This window comes from Nicotiana sylvestris, chromosome 1 (assembly GCF_000393655.2).
Source record: "Nicotiana sylvestris chromosome 1, ASM39365v2, whole genome shotgun sequence".
Taxonomy (NCBI): domain Eukaryota; kingdom Viridiplantae; phylum Streptophyta; class Magnoliopsida; order Solanales; family Solanaceae; genus Nicotiana; species Nicotiana sylvestris.
This window is the reverse complement of record NC_091057.1, coordinates 113719427-113740222: the sequence shown is the minus strand read 5'-3', so window position 1 is coordinate 113740222 and position 20796 is coordinate 113719427. Positions and strand designations below refer to the sequence as shown.

Below are 20796 nucleotides of genomic sequence, written 5' to 3'. Positions count from 1 at the left end.
TGGAACACGAAGCAGGGAAAGGAGAAAAGAGAAAACCATCCCCAGCAGGATTGGCACGACCATTCACCACGTTTTAAACTAACAAAATTTTCTTTGATTTGAAGCACAGACATGAAATGGTATAGATGATGAAAAGATATCATGATACAAGAAAAATTGTCAAACTAGGGCAGAAAATTTTCTTTCATTTTGAAAGGTTTCTGGAGGTCCGGTACCCACTTGGGGAAGAAGCAAGATAACACAAGTTTGGGGAAAAATGGTATCCCCAGCAGTTCTCGGAAGAAGGACAAACAAGTTCTAAAGGAAGCAATTTCGGAAGGAAGATAACATAAGTCTTAAGGGAAGTAGCTTTCGGAGGAAGGAAAGCACCAGCTTTAAGGGAAGTAGTCGTTGAATGAGGGAAATAACATATTTTTTGAATAAAACACCGGTGTTATCCCCAGTGGTTTTTAGAGGAATGAAACACCAGTTTTGAGGGAAGCAGTTCTGAAGGAAGATGATTCAAGTTAGAAGGAAAATGGTTCGGAAGGCAGGAAGGAACAACAGCAATAAAACGTATTGTTTAAAAAGAAGTTTGAAGTCAGGAACCCGCCTGGAGAATGGAGGTGTTATATTTTTTAAGTCATAATTGAAGTCAGGAGCCTGCCTGGAGAATGGAGGTATTATATTTTTAAGAAGATGTTGAAGTCAGGAGCCCGCCTGGAGAATGGAGGTGTTATATTTTAAGAAGTTATTGCAGTCAGGAGCCCGCCTGAAGAATGGAGGTGTTATATATTTTAAGTCATAATTGAAGTCAGGAGCCCGCCTGGAGAATGTGGGTATTATATTTTTAAGAAGCTGTTGAAGTCAGGAGCCCGCCTAGAGAATGGAGGTGTTATATTTTAAGAAGTTATTGCAGTCAGGAGCCCGCCTGGAGAATAGAGGTGTTATATCTTTAAGTTGCAGTCGGAGTAAGGATCCCGCCTGAAGAATGGAGGTGTTATATCTCAAATTATAGTTGAAGTCAGGAGCCCGCCTGGAGAATGGAGGTGTTATATTCTAAGGTTTATTGAAGTCAGGAGCTCGCCTGGAGAATGGAAGTATTATATTTTACGAAATAGTTGAGGTCAGGAGCCCTCATGTAGAATGGAGGTTGTTAAATTTTAAGTTGATGAAGTCAGGAGCCCGCCTGTAGAATGGAGGTTGTTAAATTTTAAGTTGATGAAGTCAGGAGCCCGCCTGTAGAATGGAGGTTGTTAAATTTTAAGCTGATGAAGTCAGGAACCCGCCTGGAGAATGGAGGCATTACATTTTAAGTGGAAGTTGAAGTCAGGAGCCCGCCTGGAGAATGGAGGTGTTATATTTTAAGAAGTTATTGAAGTCAGGAGCCCGCCTCTAGAACGGAGGTTGTTATATTTTAAGTTGAAGAAGTCAGGAACCCGCCTGAAGAACGGAGGGGTTACATTTTAAGTTGAAGTTGAAGTCAGGAGCCCGCCTGGAGAATGGAGGTGTTATATTTTAAGAAGTTATTGAAGTCAGGAGCCCGCTTGGAGAATGGAGGTTGTTGTCATTTCAAGTTGCAGTTGAAGTCAGGAACCCGCCTGAAAAATAGAGGTTGTTATATTCTCAAGTTGTAGTCAAAGTCAGGAGCCCGCCTGGAGGATGAAGATGTTATCTTTAAATTGTTTATTGAAGTCAGGAGCCCGCCTGTAGAATGGAGGTTGTTAAATTTTAAGTTGTTAAAGTTAGGAGCCCGACTGCAGAACAGAGGAATACATTTCAAGATTAAATCAGAGGTCAGTAATGCGGAGGGTTACAACAAAATACCCCCAGCATGAATCCCATCGCAGAAGTCAGAAAGAAGACTACAAGAACAAGTCGGAGATAGATAAGATTTTGTAATTCCTAGTTTTAGTCTAGCTTCTTGTTTTCTTTTGGCACGGTGTAATAAGGAGGTCGAAAAGCAGTAGCAACAGCATGCAGTAGTAGTAACAGCAAAAATGCAATCCCATAGTAGTCCCAGCTACCAAAACTTTCCGAACTACATTAACCTGATTCCCTTTTAGCCAGAGATATGTAGGAAACCTGTGAAGCAAAGGTTCGGTTAAATCTTTTCAAAAATGCTTCACACAGAGTATTCCAACGGGCAAAAATCGCTCGTATCCGCTCACTTTATCTTTGCACGAAAACTCTTTGTGTTTTCGGATAAAGAGGGGCAGCTGTGAGCAAGTGATTTTTGCTTCACGAAAAATACTCCAAAAGAAATCGAAAAAAAATAAAACAAATTTCCGTGCTGTACAATTTTTAGAATTCTTGTGGCATTTTGGGACAATTATTTGTGTTTTTGTCTGTGAACGCTTAGCCTGTTTTAATTAATTAAAATACAAAAAAAAAAACACGTTGCATGTGCACTTAAGATTTTATTTTTCACAATTAGGAATTAATTAACCCTAGTTTTTTTGAGAAAATGAAAAATCACAAAAAAATAATTTACTTCGCATTTTAAGCATTTAATGTCAAAGTGTGTGATTATCTTTGTATTTAATCTTGTGTGATAATTGTTATTAAGGATTAATTAGTATTTTTGAGTTGATTTTGGCTTTACAACTTATTTGACAAATTTTTGGTAATTAGGAATTAAAAAGAAAATAGAAGAAAAAGAAGAAACAAGAGAAGAAAATCGGACTGGGCCAATTTTAAAAGACAGTTCAGGCCCAGTCCAAATACCCTTTTACCCGGTCCAATCCAACCAGTCTTGGGGACGGGTGGAACGACGCCGTTCGGGCATGAAAAATCTGGGTCGTTGATCTCACTCGATCGAACGGTCCAGTCCATCTCCAGATATATCCAAACGACGTCGTATATAGCCAATAGATCCAGGCCATTCATTTCATTTGATCCAACGCCTCAGAACAATCCCCACAACCCGACCCATTTGCCCCCGGATCGACCCAGTCCCCCAACGAAACCAAACGTCACCGTTTCCTTTAAGTGAATTGATCCAGGCCGTTGATCGTGCTTGATCCAACGGCCAGGATTAAACCACCCCCTCCGTATATAAATCCAACCTCTCACCTCGCACCCCCTAAGCCATACCCCCTATTCATCATCTCTTTCAGAGACAAACCAAACAACCCCTGAAACCTTAGCCACCCTGAAACCCTTTCGCCTGAAAGCCGGCGGCAACAACGCCGCTGACCATGAAACTAACACCCCTAGAGCACCTAACCACCCTCTCCACGAATCCCTTGCCCGTTTTGCTCGAATCAGCCTGTAGCTTCTCGAATCTTCAATCGAAGATTCGAGCAAAACTTGAAATCAACCCCAACCAGTCCCAAACTCACCCCACGGCACCCCCTGACCACCCTCGTTATGGACCCCAACCAATCCCAAACTCATACCGGACATCTCTCTGACCTCCCTCGTCACCAAACCACCGTTGGTTTGGTTCGAATCAGACCGGAACCGTTCGAACCCCAAATCAAACCCCAAGAACCCTAAAAAACCAAAAACTGGAGTTGGTCCGAAATAGAGGAATTTGGGCGTCCAATGGACCTTAGTCGAAGTGTTCTCAGTGGAGAACACTCTATTAAGGTCCGTTCAACCTCAAAAAGTTCGAGTCAAGGGTTCGACCTGGGTTCCTCTAGTTTCTGTTTTGTCAAGGTACCTTTTTCTCCTTTCTTGTTCTATTTTGTTATGGATAATTGTGTTTAGTTAGTTATAATCCAGTCTTGTTCATTGTTCTTTCTTCTTCTCCATCAGACCTTTTATTTGGTCCAATTTTATCATTGCTTCTGTTTGTTGTCGATTGTTATATGCTATAATTTGTGTAATCGATTGAATAAGTGTCGTCGATTAGTCTGGTATGCTTGAATGTTAGATTAGCATGATAATAGTCTAATTTTTGGTTCATTCTTGTCTGTTTCCCTTCCTGCCTCGTTTGTGTTCTAAAGTTTGTATTAAAATGTGCTCGTTGGTATATTTGAACTTAGAACTGAGCCTGTTGGTATATTCAGTTCATTGAACTGAATTTATTGGTCATTTGTTATCCTGAATCTGTCGATCCCCTTAAGGCTCTTCTGGCTGTTTTTTCTTTTGTATTCCAATCTGATTAAGGCATATGCTCGTCTAGTTGATTTCAGTTCATCTGTTGCTGAGCTAAATATGATTGGTTCCCCAATATAGTTAGTTCAATATGTGCTGCCCTGAACCCTTAGTCTTCATTTTAATGCCATCTTGAATTACTAACTGATTTGAATTGGTTATAGCTGTTGTAGTTTGTTGGATTCAGCTTAGTTAGTTGGTAGGTTTGAATAGGTTAGAGTTGAAAGGTTCAATGCAGAGTGAAAGGGATTGGGTAGGATAGTAATTTCAGGGGCTTTTAGGAGGGTAATTTGGGAATTGAGAAGTTTAAAAATGGCTAGTTTAAGTGGGCTGTCAGTAAAACACTTAATTAACATTAAACTAATGTATTTGTTTAGTGCTAATGGGGGACAAAACATGATGGTGAGGAAGGTCTAAAGGAAATGGATTAAGAAATAGGTGCTCATACCTGTTTGAACAATTAAATAATGAAAAGACAAGGGTAGTGGGGAACAAGTGAATTAAAAAGAGAACAAAACATGTAATAGTAGTGGAGGAATATCATGGGCAGAAAATCTGATAAGGCAGAGGGGGCAGGCCTGTTTTGGGGGTTAAATATAGAGTCATTTTTAGACAGAAGAGGAGGTTTTTTGGACAGAGTATAGGGGGTTGGTTTTGGGAGAAGAAAATCAATTCTTTTTCAAGCTTTTGGGTCTGGTCTGGCTTTTCCTTTGGGCAGATTTTAGAAGAGAAAAAAAAGCAAGTGTGAAAATAGGGAGTTTCTGAGAGTTATTTTGAAAGGCAGTCTGGTTTAGTGTGGTCAAAGCTTTAGAAAGTTTTTTTTTTGGTTTAGTTTTGAGGGTAGTGTGGCACAGTCAGGTCTGTTTGGGTATCTGTTGTTGTTGTTGTTCTACAATTCATTCCGGGGTAAAATTTAAGTGTGTTGAGTTCACTTCTGGGTTGAGACTGGTTTGTTGTTGCTATTTGAGTTCTGGTTGCTGATACCTGTTGAAAACTGTTGCTGATTCCTGTTGTTGTTGCTGTTTGACTGACCCCCTCATTTTTGGTTTATACTTCAACTTCCAGGTACATATTTCGAGCCTATGTCGATGTAGCTCCATCTGTTGGAAACATGAAATGAAACTGAAGTTGAATATCTGTCGTAGTTCTATTTTGATAATTTTGTTATGTTAGGTAGTTCTCTGTATAGTGATTGAGTGCCTATTGTAATAAAAATAGAGCTATTTTGAATGGTGAATCTAGGATTGTTAGCTTAAGAATTGTTAAACTAATTAGAGAAGTGTGTTGAATCCGGAGTTAGCAGTTTTGTTTTGGTCTAGCTATTGTTATCAATGTAGTGCAATTTGGATATGTATGAGGAATAGTTTTGCAATTGGACATTGAATTAATAATCAACAGATGCTAGGGCGATAAGCAGTTCTAATAGTCTTCAGTAATCCATTTCTAAATTCATGATTCCTTTAAGTATTGAGTGTTGGTTAAATATTGTTAGTTTGAGTTAGTAATTACTGTTGCTCAAATCCAATCATGCTTCCCGTCGGATTTCCCTTTATAGTGATAATTAGGAACTCACTAATAGATAAGCAAGTGAGGTAATCTTCATAATCATCGAGTGCATGTTGAATAATTTGTAGCATATCAGTGTATGTGTATTTAACTCGAATTAAAACTTGGTCTGATTTAACAATTAAAGGCTTAACAGTCTACTAAACGGACAGTTTGGGGCTTCAGTGTCCTTCTCAGACAGCCCAGACTTCATACTCGTAGCAACTTGTCAAGGCAGGTTGACCATTTCGTTCCTGGGCAGACCCTGAGGCCCCAAAACCGCTGAGAGTTTGACTTAGTTGGAAGTCATAGGTTCAAAAGTAATAGCTCCTAAATAATGCTAATTGATTAGGATTTTTCTTTATTCTTAGAGACCAATAAATAGAAAATCATAGTCGCTTTAGGATATCCTTGAATAAAAATGAGATGAGCCTCGCCGAATAAAAAATACAAAAATTGTGGGGCCCTCAATAAATATTTGTTTTAAAATACTTAGACTTAGGGACGGGCCGTTTAGCGAATTTCACAGCCTTCCCCAAAAGATAATAACGCGCAAGTCACTTCCGGCGCGCTTTAAATAATTTACTCTCTTAAACTCGGGTGCACATATATGTGACCCAAATCCAAATCTCCACGAAGTCGAAATGTATCGCTAATCACGGGTACATTGATTGTGACGTGGTTCGAGATGCATTTCCACGACGTTGCAAATTCCTTTTAAAAATAATGAATGAGACGAGCCTCGACAAACAAAAATACACAAGCTGCGGGGCCCTCTATACGTGTTGGTAAAATTACTTAGACTTCGGGATGGGCCGTTTAGCAAAATTTCACGGCCCTACCCAAAATAATGATATGCTAGTCGCTTTAGGCGCGTATTTAATAATGTTATCTTCTTAAACTCGGGTGCACATTTATGTGATCCAAATCCAAATCTCAACAAAGTTGAAATGTGTCAATAACCACAGGTGCATTGATGTGACGTGGTTCGAAATGTATTTTCACGATGTTGCAATTCTCGGTAAAAAAATAATAATAATAAAAGCGGTACACAGTTAAAATTTGCACATAGGTTCAACATGTATGAAAATCAGATAAATAAGCCGAATATGACAGTTGAGCGATCGTGCTAGAACGACGGAACTCGGGAATGCCTAACACCTTCTCCCGGGTTAAAAGAATTATTTACTTGGATTTCTGGTTCGCGGACTGTAATACAGAGTCAATCTTTTCCTCGATTCGGGATTCAACCGGTGACTTGGGACACTATAAATCTCCTAAGTGGCGACTCTGAAATAAATAAATAAATCCCGTTTCGATTGTCCTTTAATTGGAAAAACTCCCTCTGCGCCTTTGCGGGCACATGATGAAAAAGAAGGTGTGACAACGGGCCTTGTACCACTTAGCATGTTCAAGATTTCGTCGTTACATCGTTTGGAAACCTTCCTGTCAATATATGCTCGTATCTCCCAGAAGTACTCATGGTACTTGCACTGTCTAACAATGAATTTGATGGACAAAGTCCTTTGGACATCGACAAATGCTCAAACCTTCAAATTTTGTCATTATCATTCAATAGGTTCACTGGAGTGATACCTAGAAATCTCTGTAATCTAGAGATACTAGATGTGCATAACTGTAGGCTAAGTGGTCCTTTACCATCTTCTATAAGTAACATAACTTCACTTCGATTGCTCAATGATGGATATAAATTATTCTTATATTTTAATAAAAAAATATAATATTTTAGATATAAAACATGATCAATTTATATTCTATTTTTGCACTTTTCTAACAATTCTTGCAAGAAAAAAAATACATGAAAAAAGAAAAAAAGAAATAACCTACAGTTCAAGGAAGAAGTATATATCCGTGATAATTTCATCTAAGAATACATAAAGTCAAGAGATATAAAAGTTATGGCAAATTCTCACCAAAATTTCATGACAATTTGCCATGTCAATTTCTCATCAAGGCCATATGATATATTGATATTATCTTGCAAATTCACACCAAGGTCTTGTAGAAATTTTCCTATAAATAGGCATATGTTTGTAGAAGAAAGAACATCTCACTTTGTATCCAATTTCCTATTTAGTTTTTCTTAAGTTCAAAAGAGAAAGAGAAGAGTTCTTGGTCTCTTTCTCTAATCTCTCTCGGTAGTAAAATATTCTTAGTCTTTTGAAAGTATTTTTTTTAGCTTTTCTTACTCCATAGTGGAGTAATTTCTTTTTGTTGGGATAGTTGATGAAGCTTGATATAATTATAATACTATCTCAGTTTCAATACATTATTGGTCTGAAACTCTATTTACATTTCATATTGTGATGGAATGATGATTTTTTAATCATTATTATCACATCTATATATTTTATATCTAAGTTATTCTTATATTAATTTTATAATTCTCACGGAGCAAAATTAATATATAATAACTGATGAATAGAATATTAGAGTGAAAGTAATTTTTAGTAAGATTATTATTTCAAGTTTGTAATCTTGCTTTCCTCAGTTTTAATTCTCACGGAGGAATTGTTGAAGGCAAGATTATTGATTTTCTAGTAAAAATATTCTCACGAAGTTTTTACTACACTTGAGCACATAATATTAGAGTCAAAGTAATTTTTAGTAAGATTATTGTTTCAAGTCTGTAATCTTGCTTTCCTCAGTTTTAATTCTCACGGAGAAATTGTTGAAGGCAAGATTATTGATTTTCTAGTAAAAATATTCTCACGACCTTGAGCACAATTCAGGCAAGATATTTCAGTTTAATCGTCACTAGTTTTAAATCAATTAATTGACATAACCTCACGGAGTGTTAATTATTTATTTATTTCTTAGTGTAAAAATACAATTGAATTAGCAATAAGCAATTATTCTTTATAGAAATACGTATGAAACTGAGATTTTATTGAAATGATATATCAAGTGAATTCAACGATTCCCAACTCTTTTTAAATATAAACTTTTCAGAAGAAATTTGTCTTAATTTATAATTTCAAACACACCTTTCATTAATTTGGTTCTCTCAAATAGTAGTCAAAATATTACAAGTTTGTAGCTTAGATTGTCCAATCTCTGTAGGACGATATCATAAACTATACTAGAATTTGACAGAGTATGAGCAGAAAATCCTATACACACAAGCTTCGTCAATTTTTGGCGTCGTTACCGGGGATTGACACACATCTACTTTAGATTAAATATTTTATTACTAATTTGAGAATTTATTATTATTATTGTTAATTTTCCCTTCAAAATATTATCTCCTACATACTACTATCATAATGTTACTATTATTAGGAGCAATTCTATTTAATATTGTAAAAAAGCATATAAAAAAATGAAAAAAGAAATCCCTCATAGTTAGCACTTCAACCTACTCTATTTTATATTTTATTATTATATTATTATTGTTAATACTAACATCTATATAATAGTATAATATATTAGTTTTGTGATTCACAATTTCATTTTTTTATTTGTCATTTTTAAGTATATTTTATTATTATTATTATAATTGTAAATACTTGTTTTTACTATTCTAGTTCTAAAAGTATCCTTTGTACTATTCTATATTACTATTATAACTATTACTTTTACTATATTTTTAGAAAATAATATTTTATTCAACTTTTTTTAATTGATAGTACTTTAATCCTTCAACATACTTGATTTATTATTGATTTTTTTTTCATATAATATAATTAGTATTATATTATTTCTTTTGATGGTTAGTTACAACTTACTGTTTTAGTTAACTATAATATTACCGTACTATTTTTTTAATTCATTTTTAAAACTATCTTTTACTATTTTAGGAACTGTCTTTATTTTACTTTAATTTCAGATAGTTTATGACCCGCTCTTCTGCAAAAGAGTTGTCCAATTACGATCCTGAAATAGAAAAAACTTTGCGATTGTGCAAGAAAGAACAAATTTCGTCTCAAAACATAACTTGTAACCGAATGGAGCATCAATTAGAAGATGATAACAATCCACTACAAATTCCACCACCAGCTCATGCAGAGGAGCAGTTTGATGAAGTGGCGCCAAGACCAGCAAATAGAATCCTAAGGGATTATGCTAGACCTGATCGCTTTAATTGTGAATCTAGTATCAGGAAACCTCCAGTAGCAACCAATAACTTTGAAATCAGGACATGCCTGATTCAAACAATTCAACAATCTTGCATTTTCACTGGTGATCTAAGTGAAGTTCCACATAGTCATTTAATTGACTTTTTAGAATTAGTTGAAACCACAAAGTATAATGGAGTACCTCCTGAAGCAATTAAGTTAAGGCTATTTCCTTTTTCTTTAAAAGGAGAGGCCAAAACTTGGTTACGAAATTTGCCGCAAGGGTCTATTACCACATGAGACCAAATGACTCAGAAATTTTTAAATAAATATTTTTCCCCTGATAAAACAACAAAGTTAAGACAGGATATATCTAACTTCTTGCAGACTGACACTGAGTCAGTTTATCAAGCTTGGAAAAGATTGAAAATAATGTTAAGGAAATGTCCACATCATGACATTCCTGAACATATGCAGTTGTACATTTTTTATCATCGTTTGAAACCATTTTCTAGAAATGTAATAGTTGCAGCTGCAGGAAGTTCCATAATGGGAAAAACCACAGAAGAAGCATTGCAATTGCTTAATGAAATTTCTGAAAATGCCATACAGTGGCTATCTGAGCGTGTAATCATTAAGAAAACTGTTACAGTAAATCAGGTGGATGCTTTAAATACACTAACACAACAGATTGTTTCTTTGGCACAAAAAATTGAATCTTTTCAAGTAAATACACAACAACCAAGCCAGTCTGAGGCTTGTGACTTGTGTGGAGGAAACTATCTAAACCACGAATGTCAAGCAACCAATCAAAATGATGAACATGTCAATGTCATCGGATACAAGCTGTATCCTTTTGGAAGTCCATTAGCACAAAAACATCCAGGATTTCAATGGAGCAATGTAAATGATGCTGAAAACTCTCAAAACTACCAAAAGCAACAAGTACAGAGTCCACCCGGATATCAAAATCAAAATCGTGGACAACAAAATTTCAGGCCTTATCAGCAAGCAACTCCATATCAACAAAGGCCTCAACAAGGTCATCCAAGTCTTGATGACCTTTTGTACAAGTACATTAAGGTTACTAATGAAAAAATGGAAAGTCAAAATTCAGCTCTAAAAAATCTTGAAATTTAGTTAAGCTAATTGACAACTCTTGTGTCTAAAAAGATTCAAGGTCCTTTACCGAGCAATACAGAGAAAAATCCAAAGAACACCTTAAGGCCATTGCCTTACGGTCAGGTATGACTCTTGATGAACCCTATGCAAACAAACAAGAAAAGAATCAATCAGAACAACAGGTAGGCAAGGGTGAGAATGTTGAGACACCCTCTCAACCATCAGAAGAGAAAGAAGCCAAGAAAAAAGAAGAAAAAAATACTAAAAATTTGACTTCTTTCCCTGTTACAATTCCCTTCCCACAAAAGATGAAAAGAGAAAAGTTGGGTAATCAATTTGCAAAGTTTTTGGAAATTTTAAAACAAATTCACAGTAACATTCCTTTTACTGATGCTTTATTGCAAATGCCTTCATATGCCAAATTTTTGAAAGAAATTTTATCAAGCAAAAGGAAATTGGAAGAAGTTTCTGTGGTAATGCTTACTGAAAAATGCAGTGATATACTTCAAAATAAGCTACCACAAAAACTCGGTGACCCAGGTAGTTTTATCATTCCATGTACTCTAGGAGGAGTATACATTGAAAAAGCACTTTGTGATTCTGGAGCTTCAATAAATTTGATGTCATTTTTTATTTTTAAAAAATTAGATCTTGGTGAAATGAAAGACACACTTCAATTTGCGAATCAAAGTACCAAGAGTAAATAAATAATTGAAATTGTGCTTGGGTCATTTAGACAAATGATGACTTGGGAACTCTTCCCCTAATAATTTCTTGGCTCAAATATTTTAAAGACAGATTTCGACCCATACAGGATCAGCATTAGACAATGGGGCATATATGTATGCATATGTTATGTATATGCATATATATCCAGAACATGGGAAACACTATGTTATTACCGAGTGACCTTTGGCTTGGGGAACTTAGAACGAGAAACCTAAATGGCTTCATGGGGACACTAAACAATACAAAGAAACTTAAATGGCTTGCCTTCATCCATCCCATAAAAATCCAAAAACCCAAAAATCTATATGTTCTGTATCTACACGTGAATCCCTCTACTGACAGTTGTATTATTCATCTATTTTGGCACTCCTTCTATGTTTACAGCTAACTCAATTACAATAATAACAAATTTTTTAATATTTCATTTGTTCCGTCACATTTTTTCTTATTAATCGGTTTTTAAAAAGATACAATTTTATACTTTAAATTCATATCACTTTACTTAATAATATGCTCTTATGGTTATGGAAATATCATGATATATATAAGACTATAATTTCTATGAATATTTTTCGAACCGTTATGTAAAATGAACGGGAGTACCATCTTTAAAATTAATGAATATCAATTATGAAAAAAATAGGATGAAGTAGAAGAAAATTCAAGAAAGAAAAGGAAACCCCCAAAATCATGCAACTTGGCGCTTGACACATTGCCATCTCTTAATTCACTTAAGTGTGGTAAGAGGGAGTATAAAATAAAGAAATTTTTATGTAGAAATATAGTGGATAGGTACATTACACAAACATCACCTCCTCCATTTTCTCTTCATCTCCTCTTTTTTGGTACTACCATTTCTTGAATCATATTACTCTCCTGCTTCCTACATTCTGACCACCTTTTACTTGATTCTTTGTTTTTTTTTTTTTTTAATTTCCAAGAATTCACTACAATTACCCAATAAAATACTTTTTACACAATGGTACTTGTATTTTTCATTGTAATTTTTAGCTATCTAGCAGGGATCTCACAAGGCCAACTAAGAGTTGGTTTTTATGAAAGCACATGTCCTAATGTTGAGCCCGTTGTTAGTGCTGTTGTCCGTGAAGTTGCTGCCTCCAACCAAAATATTGCTCCTGTCTTGCTTAGGCTTCATTTCCATGATTGTTTTGTTCAGGTCATCATTTCTAATAAATTCTAGCAAATTAGAGTCAGTAGGTTCATAATAAACAGAATTCTTTTTACATATGTGTAAGTGATCCGAGACGAAAGTTGTGAAACTATTGTTATTGTTGATGATGAACAGGGGTGTGATGGATCAATATTGATAGATAATGGAGAAAATGCAGAGAGGCATGCATTTGGACATCAAGGGGTAGGAGGTTTTGAAGTGATAGAAAGAGCCAAAGCACAAGTAGAAGCAATGTGTCCTGGTGTTGTGTCTTGTGCTGATATTGTTGCTTTGGCTGCTAGGGATGCTGTTGTTTTGGTAAATTATTTTTTTAATTGAATTGTCTCATCAGTTATGTTTCAGTTCATTAACTACACTATTGAACAAATTAAATTTGTAGCTTTTCTACATTTTTTTATACTAACATATGTGGTGGCAACAGGCAAATGGACCTTCATATGAGGTGGAAACAGGAAGAAGAGATGGAGTGATATCAAATTTATCATTAGCAGAAAATATGCCGGACGTCAGCGATTCCATTCAGATATTAAAAGCTAAGTTCTCGGATAAAGGCCTTTCTGAGAAAGACCTTGTTGTGCTCAGTGGTATACTCTCTCTTATTCGTCTACTAATTTCATTTTTTATTGAGGGCGCTCGTTCATGTTGTTTTAATTGAACTTATTACTTCCATATACACGTGTGCAAACAAGAAAATGTCAACATATAGTAATACCATATGAATTCTGAAGTTACTAAATTTTGAATTTGTTTTTGCTCAGCACTGACCTGAAAAAAACGAGAGAAAACACCATAAACACGCGCACACGCACACAACACAACACAACATAGCACAAATAGTCACACTGAGTAATGCATTTGTACATGCAGAGATTGTGGGTTTTGTAGGTTGGTAGACATTGAAGGGATGTGAACTTATATTGTCATTAGCTAAGCCACGGTTTTGGAGCTTTCTATTTAAATAGAAGTACCATATTTTGGGTTTCTTAATTACATCCTTAAGCCAGATTTTAAGGTAATTATGACTTTCACCTTTGTCTTATATACGTACCATTCAATTCATTTTAATACTAAATTCACATGGAATATGAATTATTATAATTATAAGTAGATTAAGTCAATGCAATCAGATGAAATTCTTCACCCTTGGTCAGTAAATGCGACAAAAATAAGAAAAAAGAAAGGCATCTTTCCTTTCTGAGCGGTGAAATTTGGATATAGCTAGTGTTCAGTAATTGAAGTTCACGAGATCGCTTAATTAGGAAATGGGCCACCTAAAAAAAATTACACATGATTCTTAATATCCAGAATACTAAATTGAATCACCAATTATTTACACATGCATGATTCTTATGTTGCTTTGATTTCATTACGCTATTATAAACAGTTTTATCCAATTAATTATCATAATTAAGAGAAATAATGAATTTGCAGCTGCACATACAATTGGTACTACAGCATGTTTCTTCATGACCAAAAGGCTTTACAATTTCTTCCCTGGAGGAGGTTCTGATCCATCAATAAATCCCAGTCTCCTACCAGAATTAATGGCTACTTGCCCACAGAATGGTAACGTTAATGTCCGATTACCGATAGATGAAGGCAGCAGCGACGCATTTGACAACCAAATTTTGCAGAATATTAGGAGTGGTTTTGCTGTGTTACGATCTGATGCTAGCTTATATGAAGATGTGGTAACAAGGAGTGTTGTGGATTCTTACTTTGGGATGTTTAGCCCATTTTTGGGGATATCATTTGAGGCTGATTTTGCCAATGCAATGGTGAAAATGGGTAGAATTGATGTGCTAACTGGATTTCAAGGAACAATTAGACGTGTATGTTCAGCTTTTTGATTGATATAATTGTAATTACTAGTTGTACCTTCTCACTAGGTCTTGCTTAAGCATTTTACTTTGTGTGTCGTACAAACTTAATGGTGCATTTTGGAGTGTGCAATATCAGAATCCAAGAATCTGAGAAGAGAAGTAAAGAACTACTAATTTTGATATATAGGGTGTGTTTGGTATAACGGAAAATGTTTTCTTGGAAAACAAGTATAGTAATCTTATTCATTTTCCGATGTTTGGTACGCGAATTAAGAAAAATGACTTCTCAAGAGTATTCATAAATAATTTAGATATAATAAACATGAAGCCATAAACTTTCAAACCAACAACCTTCCGAACCCACAAATTTCATAAACTTTCGAAATGCTAAACTTTCAAAACCACGAAATTTCGAATCCTAAACTTTATAATTTCTAAACCCGTAAACTTCCAAACACATAAACCTCCGAACTCATAATTTTGGAACTTGTAAAATTTTGAACCTTTAAACCGATAAATTAAAAAATTAGAAACTGAAAAATATATTTAAAAAATATTTTTTTGGGGGGGAGGGGGAGGGCGTGGAGGGGGTAGTAGTCTGGGTGGTAACGAAAAAACTAAAATTTGAAAAAAAAAGCCTTTTTTGGAGAGGGGGTGAGGTGGGTTGGTGAGGGTGGGGAAGGTTGAGAAAGAGTTTTGGAAAATGTTTTCTCTTCTCTTGATAAGGAAAGCATTAATGAGTTCATAAGGAAAATATTTTCCAAAACATTTAAGCCCACCAAATATGAGAAAATTGGAAAATATTTTCCGAAAAATATTTTCCTTCATACCAAACACACCCATAGACTTTCAAGTTTTCGATCCGATGATTAGCCGCTAAAACCACATAAAGACACTAATTTCACAACAAATAAAGTTTAATTTCTTTTTTTGTGTGTGGTTCTTGACCCTATATCTTATCTAATTAAACTATTTCATTGATTTGATGATGAATTTCGCTTAGCCCTTAAGCTTCAATCTAGAAGGTTGAAAGCTGAGGCAGATTCATAATTTAAACCTTATGTGTTTAACCTATGGAGCATTGAACTCACTATATTCTCAAAGTTATGGGTTTATATCTATTATAGTAATTTTATTGAATTTTTATACATAAGATTGTACTCCACATCGAAAGTAATGAGTTCATATCAACCCGGTGCAGGATCTGCCCCTGCTTGAAAGCCTTTTAGTCAATAAGTACGGATGTATAGACTGGCATCTTAGAGTAAGAAAAGATTGTTCCAGATCAAGAATTTGCAAAATAATCTGTGGTAAAACCAGGATAATTTTTTAATTTGTACTGAGGCTCGTGGCAAAGTTCTTTATGCAACTTATACATGTGACATAAACTTGTTTTTATTCCTGCAGTCATATGTAATTCTGCCCAATGTTCTACCGTGGAATTCTGGATGTAAATTGAAGTGAATTCACGAGAAGCTTAGTTTCTACACTCTGTCTTTACCTTTCTGTAACAAGTAGAGGCGGATTCAGGATCTGAACATGAGGGGTTCAACTTTTAAAAATTTAAGCACTGAATTTATCACACTTTTGAATAGGTTCATACTATATTGTTTTTAAAATGCTAGTATGTATATATATATATATATATATATATATATATATATATATTCTGTTCTATATCGAAAATATTGGGTTTGGTTGAACCTCTACCTAATATAAGCTACACGGCCACAGGTAATAACATCAACATGCCACGAATTCTTCGAAACTCTCTATTGAACGGTCAAGAGTTTTGTCCTAAACAATAAAGGTCTATACAATTACAACTTAGATTGAGCTGGCAATTCTTCCAAGATTAATATGATTAGGATGCGGTTGGAACACAACTTGAGCCAAAAAAGTTTTCTGGTTGGAAACAAAATTCTGTTAGCTTTTTAATTTGTTATTGTCCACATTAGTAAACACAACCAAATTGACAGCACCTTTTTTTTTTGGTTTCTTTGTTACATTATGTTTCACATGAATGTCCTATTGGAGAGTGAAATCATCTTCAATTTGCACACGCTTCTTTAGGAAATCTTAATAAGCATTTCAAAAAGAAGAAGAAAAACAAAGACAAAAAGCACTTCAAGACTAGATCTTCTTCAGCAAATTGACAAAACTTTCTTTGTGTGTTTGTCATATCTCTTATGTTTTATTTGAGAGTGAACTCGTTCTCAAATTGCATACGATTCTTTAGAAAATCCTAATAAGTTCTTCAAAAGAAGAAGAAATAAAGACAAAATAAAAGCACTTCAATACAATTGCTTTCGTCATCAAAAGAGTTTATTTTTTCAAGCTCAATTTAAATTTTGTCTTCACTCATACAAAATGTCCTACGATAATCGCTCAGATTAAAATTGATAAAAAAAATATCCTTACACATCACTACACCGAACAAATAATATATTGCTTATTTTTTCTATTCTTTTTAGGGTGTAAGAGATTGTTTGCAGTATACTGTAATTATTTGATTCTGTTATTTGCTTGACACGAATAATTTAGCTTTTACCTATAAAGCACTAGAAGTTTGTATCAGGTTTTTCTGGGTTAGGTAGTTCTTAAAATATTTAGAAAGAAACTACTCTGAAGCTCTTCAACCGGCTCACGAGGGAACTACTCAGGTAAAGCAGTCCAAAATAGATATGCTTACAACTGAGTATGAACTCTTTAAAATGAAAGAGGATGAGTCCATTCAAGAGATGCATACCTGTTTCACCTCAATAATCAATGAGCTTCATTCACTTGGTGAAATCATTCCAACCAACAAGCTGGTCCGAAAGATACTCAGTGTTCTACCAGGTTCTTGGGAGAACAAGGTTAATGATATCACTAAAGCCAAAGACCTACAGAAGCTAACTATTGATAAGCTTATTGGAAATCTCAAAACTTATGAGATGAAGAGAAAATAAGATCTTGAAAGAAGAGAGTGCAAGAAGGAGAAGGACATGGTTCTCAAGGATGCCAACAACGACTCATGTAGTAATGAATCTGACATGGAGTATCTCACTCGAAGATTCCAAAAGTTGATTCGAAAAAATGGTGGAATTCTAAAGAAGAAAGTTCCAACAGGAATTTCAAAGGAAATGATTGCTGCCATAAGTGTGGAAATTCTGGATACTTCATTAAAGACTGTCCTCTTCATAAGCAGGATCATTACAAAAACAACACTGATAAGGCGGCTAAGAGGAACCAAGTCCATGACAGGAAGTTCAATAGAAGAGATGCTGCTGACAACATGGTGAAGCAAGCTTTGGCTGACTGGGGAGATTCCTTCAGTGAATCTGAAGGTGAGAATGACCAAGGAAATGCATATATGATGGTTGCTGACAAAGGATCTTCAGAATATGAGTCAATCATTGCACTCATGGCCAAATATGATGATGATGAGGACAAGGAGGAAGATGAGGTAAGTTTTCTTGATGTTCAAAGAAATTTGAAAACTTACTCTAAGAAAAAATTGATGTCCTTAGCAAATGTATTGATTAATGCCTAGCATAGCCTCATTAATGATAAAAATGCTTTAATAGAAGAAATTGGTGACATAGAACAAGAGAGGGATGATATGGTTTCTATTGTGGACTTGAAGGAACAAGTGGAAAAAGTAACTAGAGAAAATAACTTGTTGAAAAACCAAACAAAAAAATGGATGGACAACACTAATAGTAAAGAAGTGGCTAGTGAGGCTCAACTTGAGCTTGAGAGTGAGCTTAAGAAAGTAACAACAAGTCTTGTTGTTGAGCTTGAAAAGAATATACAACTTCAGGAGGATTTGAAAAGGGTTAAAAATGATCTTGATAAGTCACTTAAATATACATGGTCCTCTGATGTAATAACGTCTATGTGCAAGAGTAATGGTGGAAACAAGCAAGGAATGAGATTCCAAAAGGCTAAAACCCCATATAATCCCTATAGGAAGTATGTAACTGTGGGTAATAATTGGTTGTGTACTCACTGTGGTCAAACAGGTCATTACAAGGACTCTTGTGAAACTAGAATTCAGTCTTTGCAGAAAAACAAAGTTTTTGTTGAAAAAAGGCATAGCCTGCATGGACAAAAAGAAGTTTGATCTTCCCGTTCTATAATTACAAGGGACCCAAGCTGGCTTGGCTTCCTAAGTTTAATCATTGATTTCGTGTGTAGGCTGGAATGAGAGGTAGCAATAAAAAAATGGTAAATGGATATTAGCGGCTGCTCTAAAAATATGACTAGAAGAATGGATGATTTCCTCTCACTCTAAGCTTTCCAAGGTGGGAGTGTGTCCTTTGAAAATGGCAAGAAGGGCTATAATCTTGGTGTTGGCAAAATTGGCAAAACACTCTCCCATGCAATTGTAAATATATGTACCATGTGAGTGGCTTAAAATATAGCTTGTTGAGTGTGTCTCAAATTTGTGATAAGGAAAAATAAAGTGAAGTTCTTGTCCAAATCTTACACTTTCACCAATCTCAAAACTGGTGAAATGGTGTTGATAGCCAAAAGGTTCAAGAACATCTATGCTGCAGACCTTGATTCACTGAATGGTGGTGATCTAACACGCCTAAGTGTCGTTGATGATGATGCTAAGTTATGGCGCAGATGACTGGGGCATGCAAGTTTTTATTTGATAAAAAAGTTGGTTATAGAGGACCTGGTTCGTAGGCTGAAGCAGTCAACACCACCTGCTACTTGATTAAAAAGTGTATGATCAGGTCCCTTCTCGAGAAGTCTCTCTGTGAACTGCTCAATAGGAGAAACCCAGGCTATCTTACCTGAGAGCATTTGGATGCAAAATATTTTGTTCTCAACAATAGTGGCAAGGGGTCACATAAAAAAGAAGATGAAGATGGAGAATTTACAAATGCTCCTTGTGAAGCTATAGATATTGCAAATGGAAAGACTGATTTGATGTGTCAAGTCAGCAGAGCGATGAAGAAAATACAGCAGAATCTCCAAAAAGCACAGAGGAACCTGGTCCCTCTACCACCTCGAGTAGATAGCTCTGCTTCGTAAGGGGAATATTGTTGATAGCATGTTAATTATAGGTCTGATCCGCAGGGGAACATATCAGGAATCTGGTTCTCAAGGGGAACATCAATTTTGGGTTTGTCATCATCAAAAAGGGGGCTCTAAGTTACGATTTTCATGTTTTGATGATTTGCCAAACGTTCTCAAGGAACCAGGTACGGACCAGATATGATCAGTACATGTAAGGAATCTAATTCTCAAAGGGAATATCAATTTTGGGTTTGTCATCATCAAAAAAGGGGAAAATTAATAAGTTATGGTATCTTGTGTTTTGATGATTTGCCAAACAGTCTCGAGGAACCAGTTATGATCAGTTCCTTAGGTTTGGTTCTTAATGTAAATATTGTTGATCCGTAGGGGGAACAATGTGGATATTTGGTTCTCAGGGGGAATATCAATTCTAAGTTTGTCATCATCAAAAAGAGGGAAATTGATAAGTTATGCGTCTTTTGTTTTTATAATTTGACAAACTTCATGAGAGAACCAGATAAGGAATTTGATACAATTAGTTCTCTTGTGTTCAGGGTAACTAGTCAGATGTCTGGTTCAATTCTCAATGAAATCAGATAAGGGAATAGTAGAGAGAATAGATATGGATCATTTCCCCTGATCGTCGTACAGTCAACTCTACAGTTGTAAAAGCTGTTGCACTGTACCATCTGACAACAATACAGCAACACAACTGTAGCTTGCTAAAGCCAAACTAAAGGACTTTATTGCATCATCCTTGATAACAACACACACATATATTATCAACATGAGGCAAGGGATTTCTTCTCTTCAAGACTTGCAAATCAAAAGATAATATTCTCTCAAGTGCTAGCACAACCTCTCTCAAGAACAAAGTTGCTGCAACCTTAAAGACCAAATCCAAAGATTGAAGATATCTTAAGTCCTTAGGCTTGTTGAGTCTTGGTTATTTGTTCTTCATTTTTAGCTCCTACTTAGCTTAGTTAGAAGCATTGTGTAGGAAACCCTTTGTAAATCATAAACCCTTGTGTTTGTGTCTTCGCTAGTATAGTCGAGTTGTAAAGTCTTTGTAATAGAGTTATTACAAAGTGGCTTGTAATAGAGTTGTTATAAGTTAATGAGGGATTAAGAGGTTAATTCCTAGGTTACAATATGTTGCAATCTAAAGTTTGCTCATTAGTGAAGTTGAAATCCTACAAGGGTAGGT

At 35.3% G+C, this 20796-nt stretch overlaps 2 protein-coding genes and 1 non-coding gene across 4 annotated transcripts; 2 read left to right on the top strand and 1 right to left on the bottom strand.

Moving 5' to 3' along the window:
- The first annotated feature begins 9596 nt into the window (after window positions 1–9596).
- Window positions 9597–10007, top strand: LOC138873458 (uncharacterized). The gene has a single exon (XM_070151928.1). It carries the CDS (start codon window positions 9597–9599, stop codon window positions 10005–10007), a length of 411 nt encoding a protein of 136 aa, XP_070008029.1.
- A 54-nt stretch (window positions 10008–10061) lies between these two features.
- On the bottom strand, window positions 10062–10168 carry LOC138881942 (small nucleolar RNA R71). Its single transcript, XR_011403400.1, has one exon. It is a non-coding gene; the product is annotated as a small nucleolar RNA R71 (small nucleolar RNA).
- Window positions 10169–12364: 2196 nt separating this feature from the next.
- On the top strand, window positions 12365–14710 carry LOC104248986 (peroxidase 43-like). Of its 2 annotated transcripts, none has more exons than XM_009805349.2 (4): window positions 12365–12735; window positions 12865–13047; window positions 13172–13331; window positions 14182–14710. In XM_009805349.2, exons 1-4 carry the CDS (start codon window positions 12538–12540, stop codon window positions 14598–14600), a joined length of 960 nt encoding a protein of 319 aa, XP_009803651.1. In that variant the 5' UTR covers window positions 12365–12537; the 3' UTR covers window positions 14601–14710. The 2 variants fall into 2 exon arrangements, with proteins under 2 accessions (XP_009803651.1, XP_009803650.1); XM_009805348.2 differs by having other exon boundaries at window positions 13172–13334.
- Window positions 14711–20796: the final 6086 nt, after the last annotated feature.

Bases quoted from the DNA above. Each gene is read 5' to 3' on its own strand.
- LOC104248986 (XM_009805348.2), top strand. From the start codon at position 12,538: ATGGTACTTGTATTTTTCATTGTAATTTTTAGCTATCTAGCAGGGATC. The intron at 13,048-13,171 runs GTAAATTATTTT...TGGTGGCAACAG, and splicing joins CTAGGGATGCTGTTGTTTTG to GCAAATGGACCTTCATATGA. The intron at 13,335-14,181 runs GTATACTCTCTC...ATGAATTTGCAG, and splicing joins AGACCTTGTTGTGCTCAGTG to CTGCACATACAATTGGTACT.
- LOC138873458 (XM_070151928.1), top strand. From the start codon at position 9,597: ATGGAGCATCAATTAGAAGATGATAACAATCCACTACAAATTCCACCA.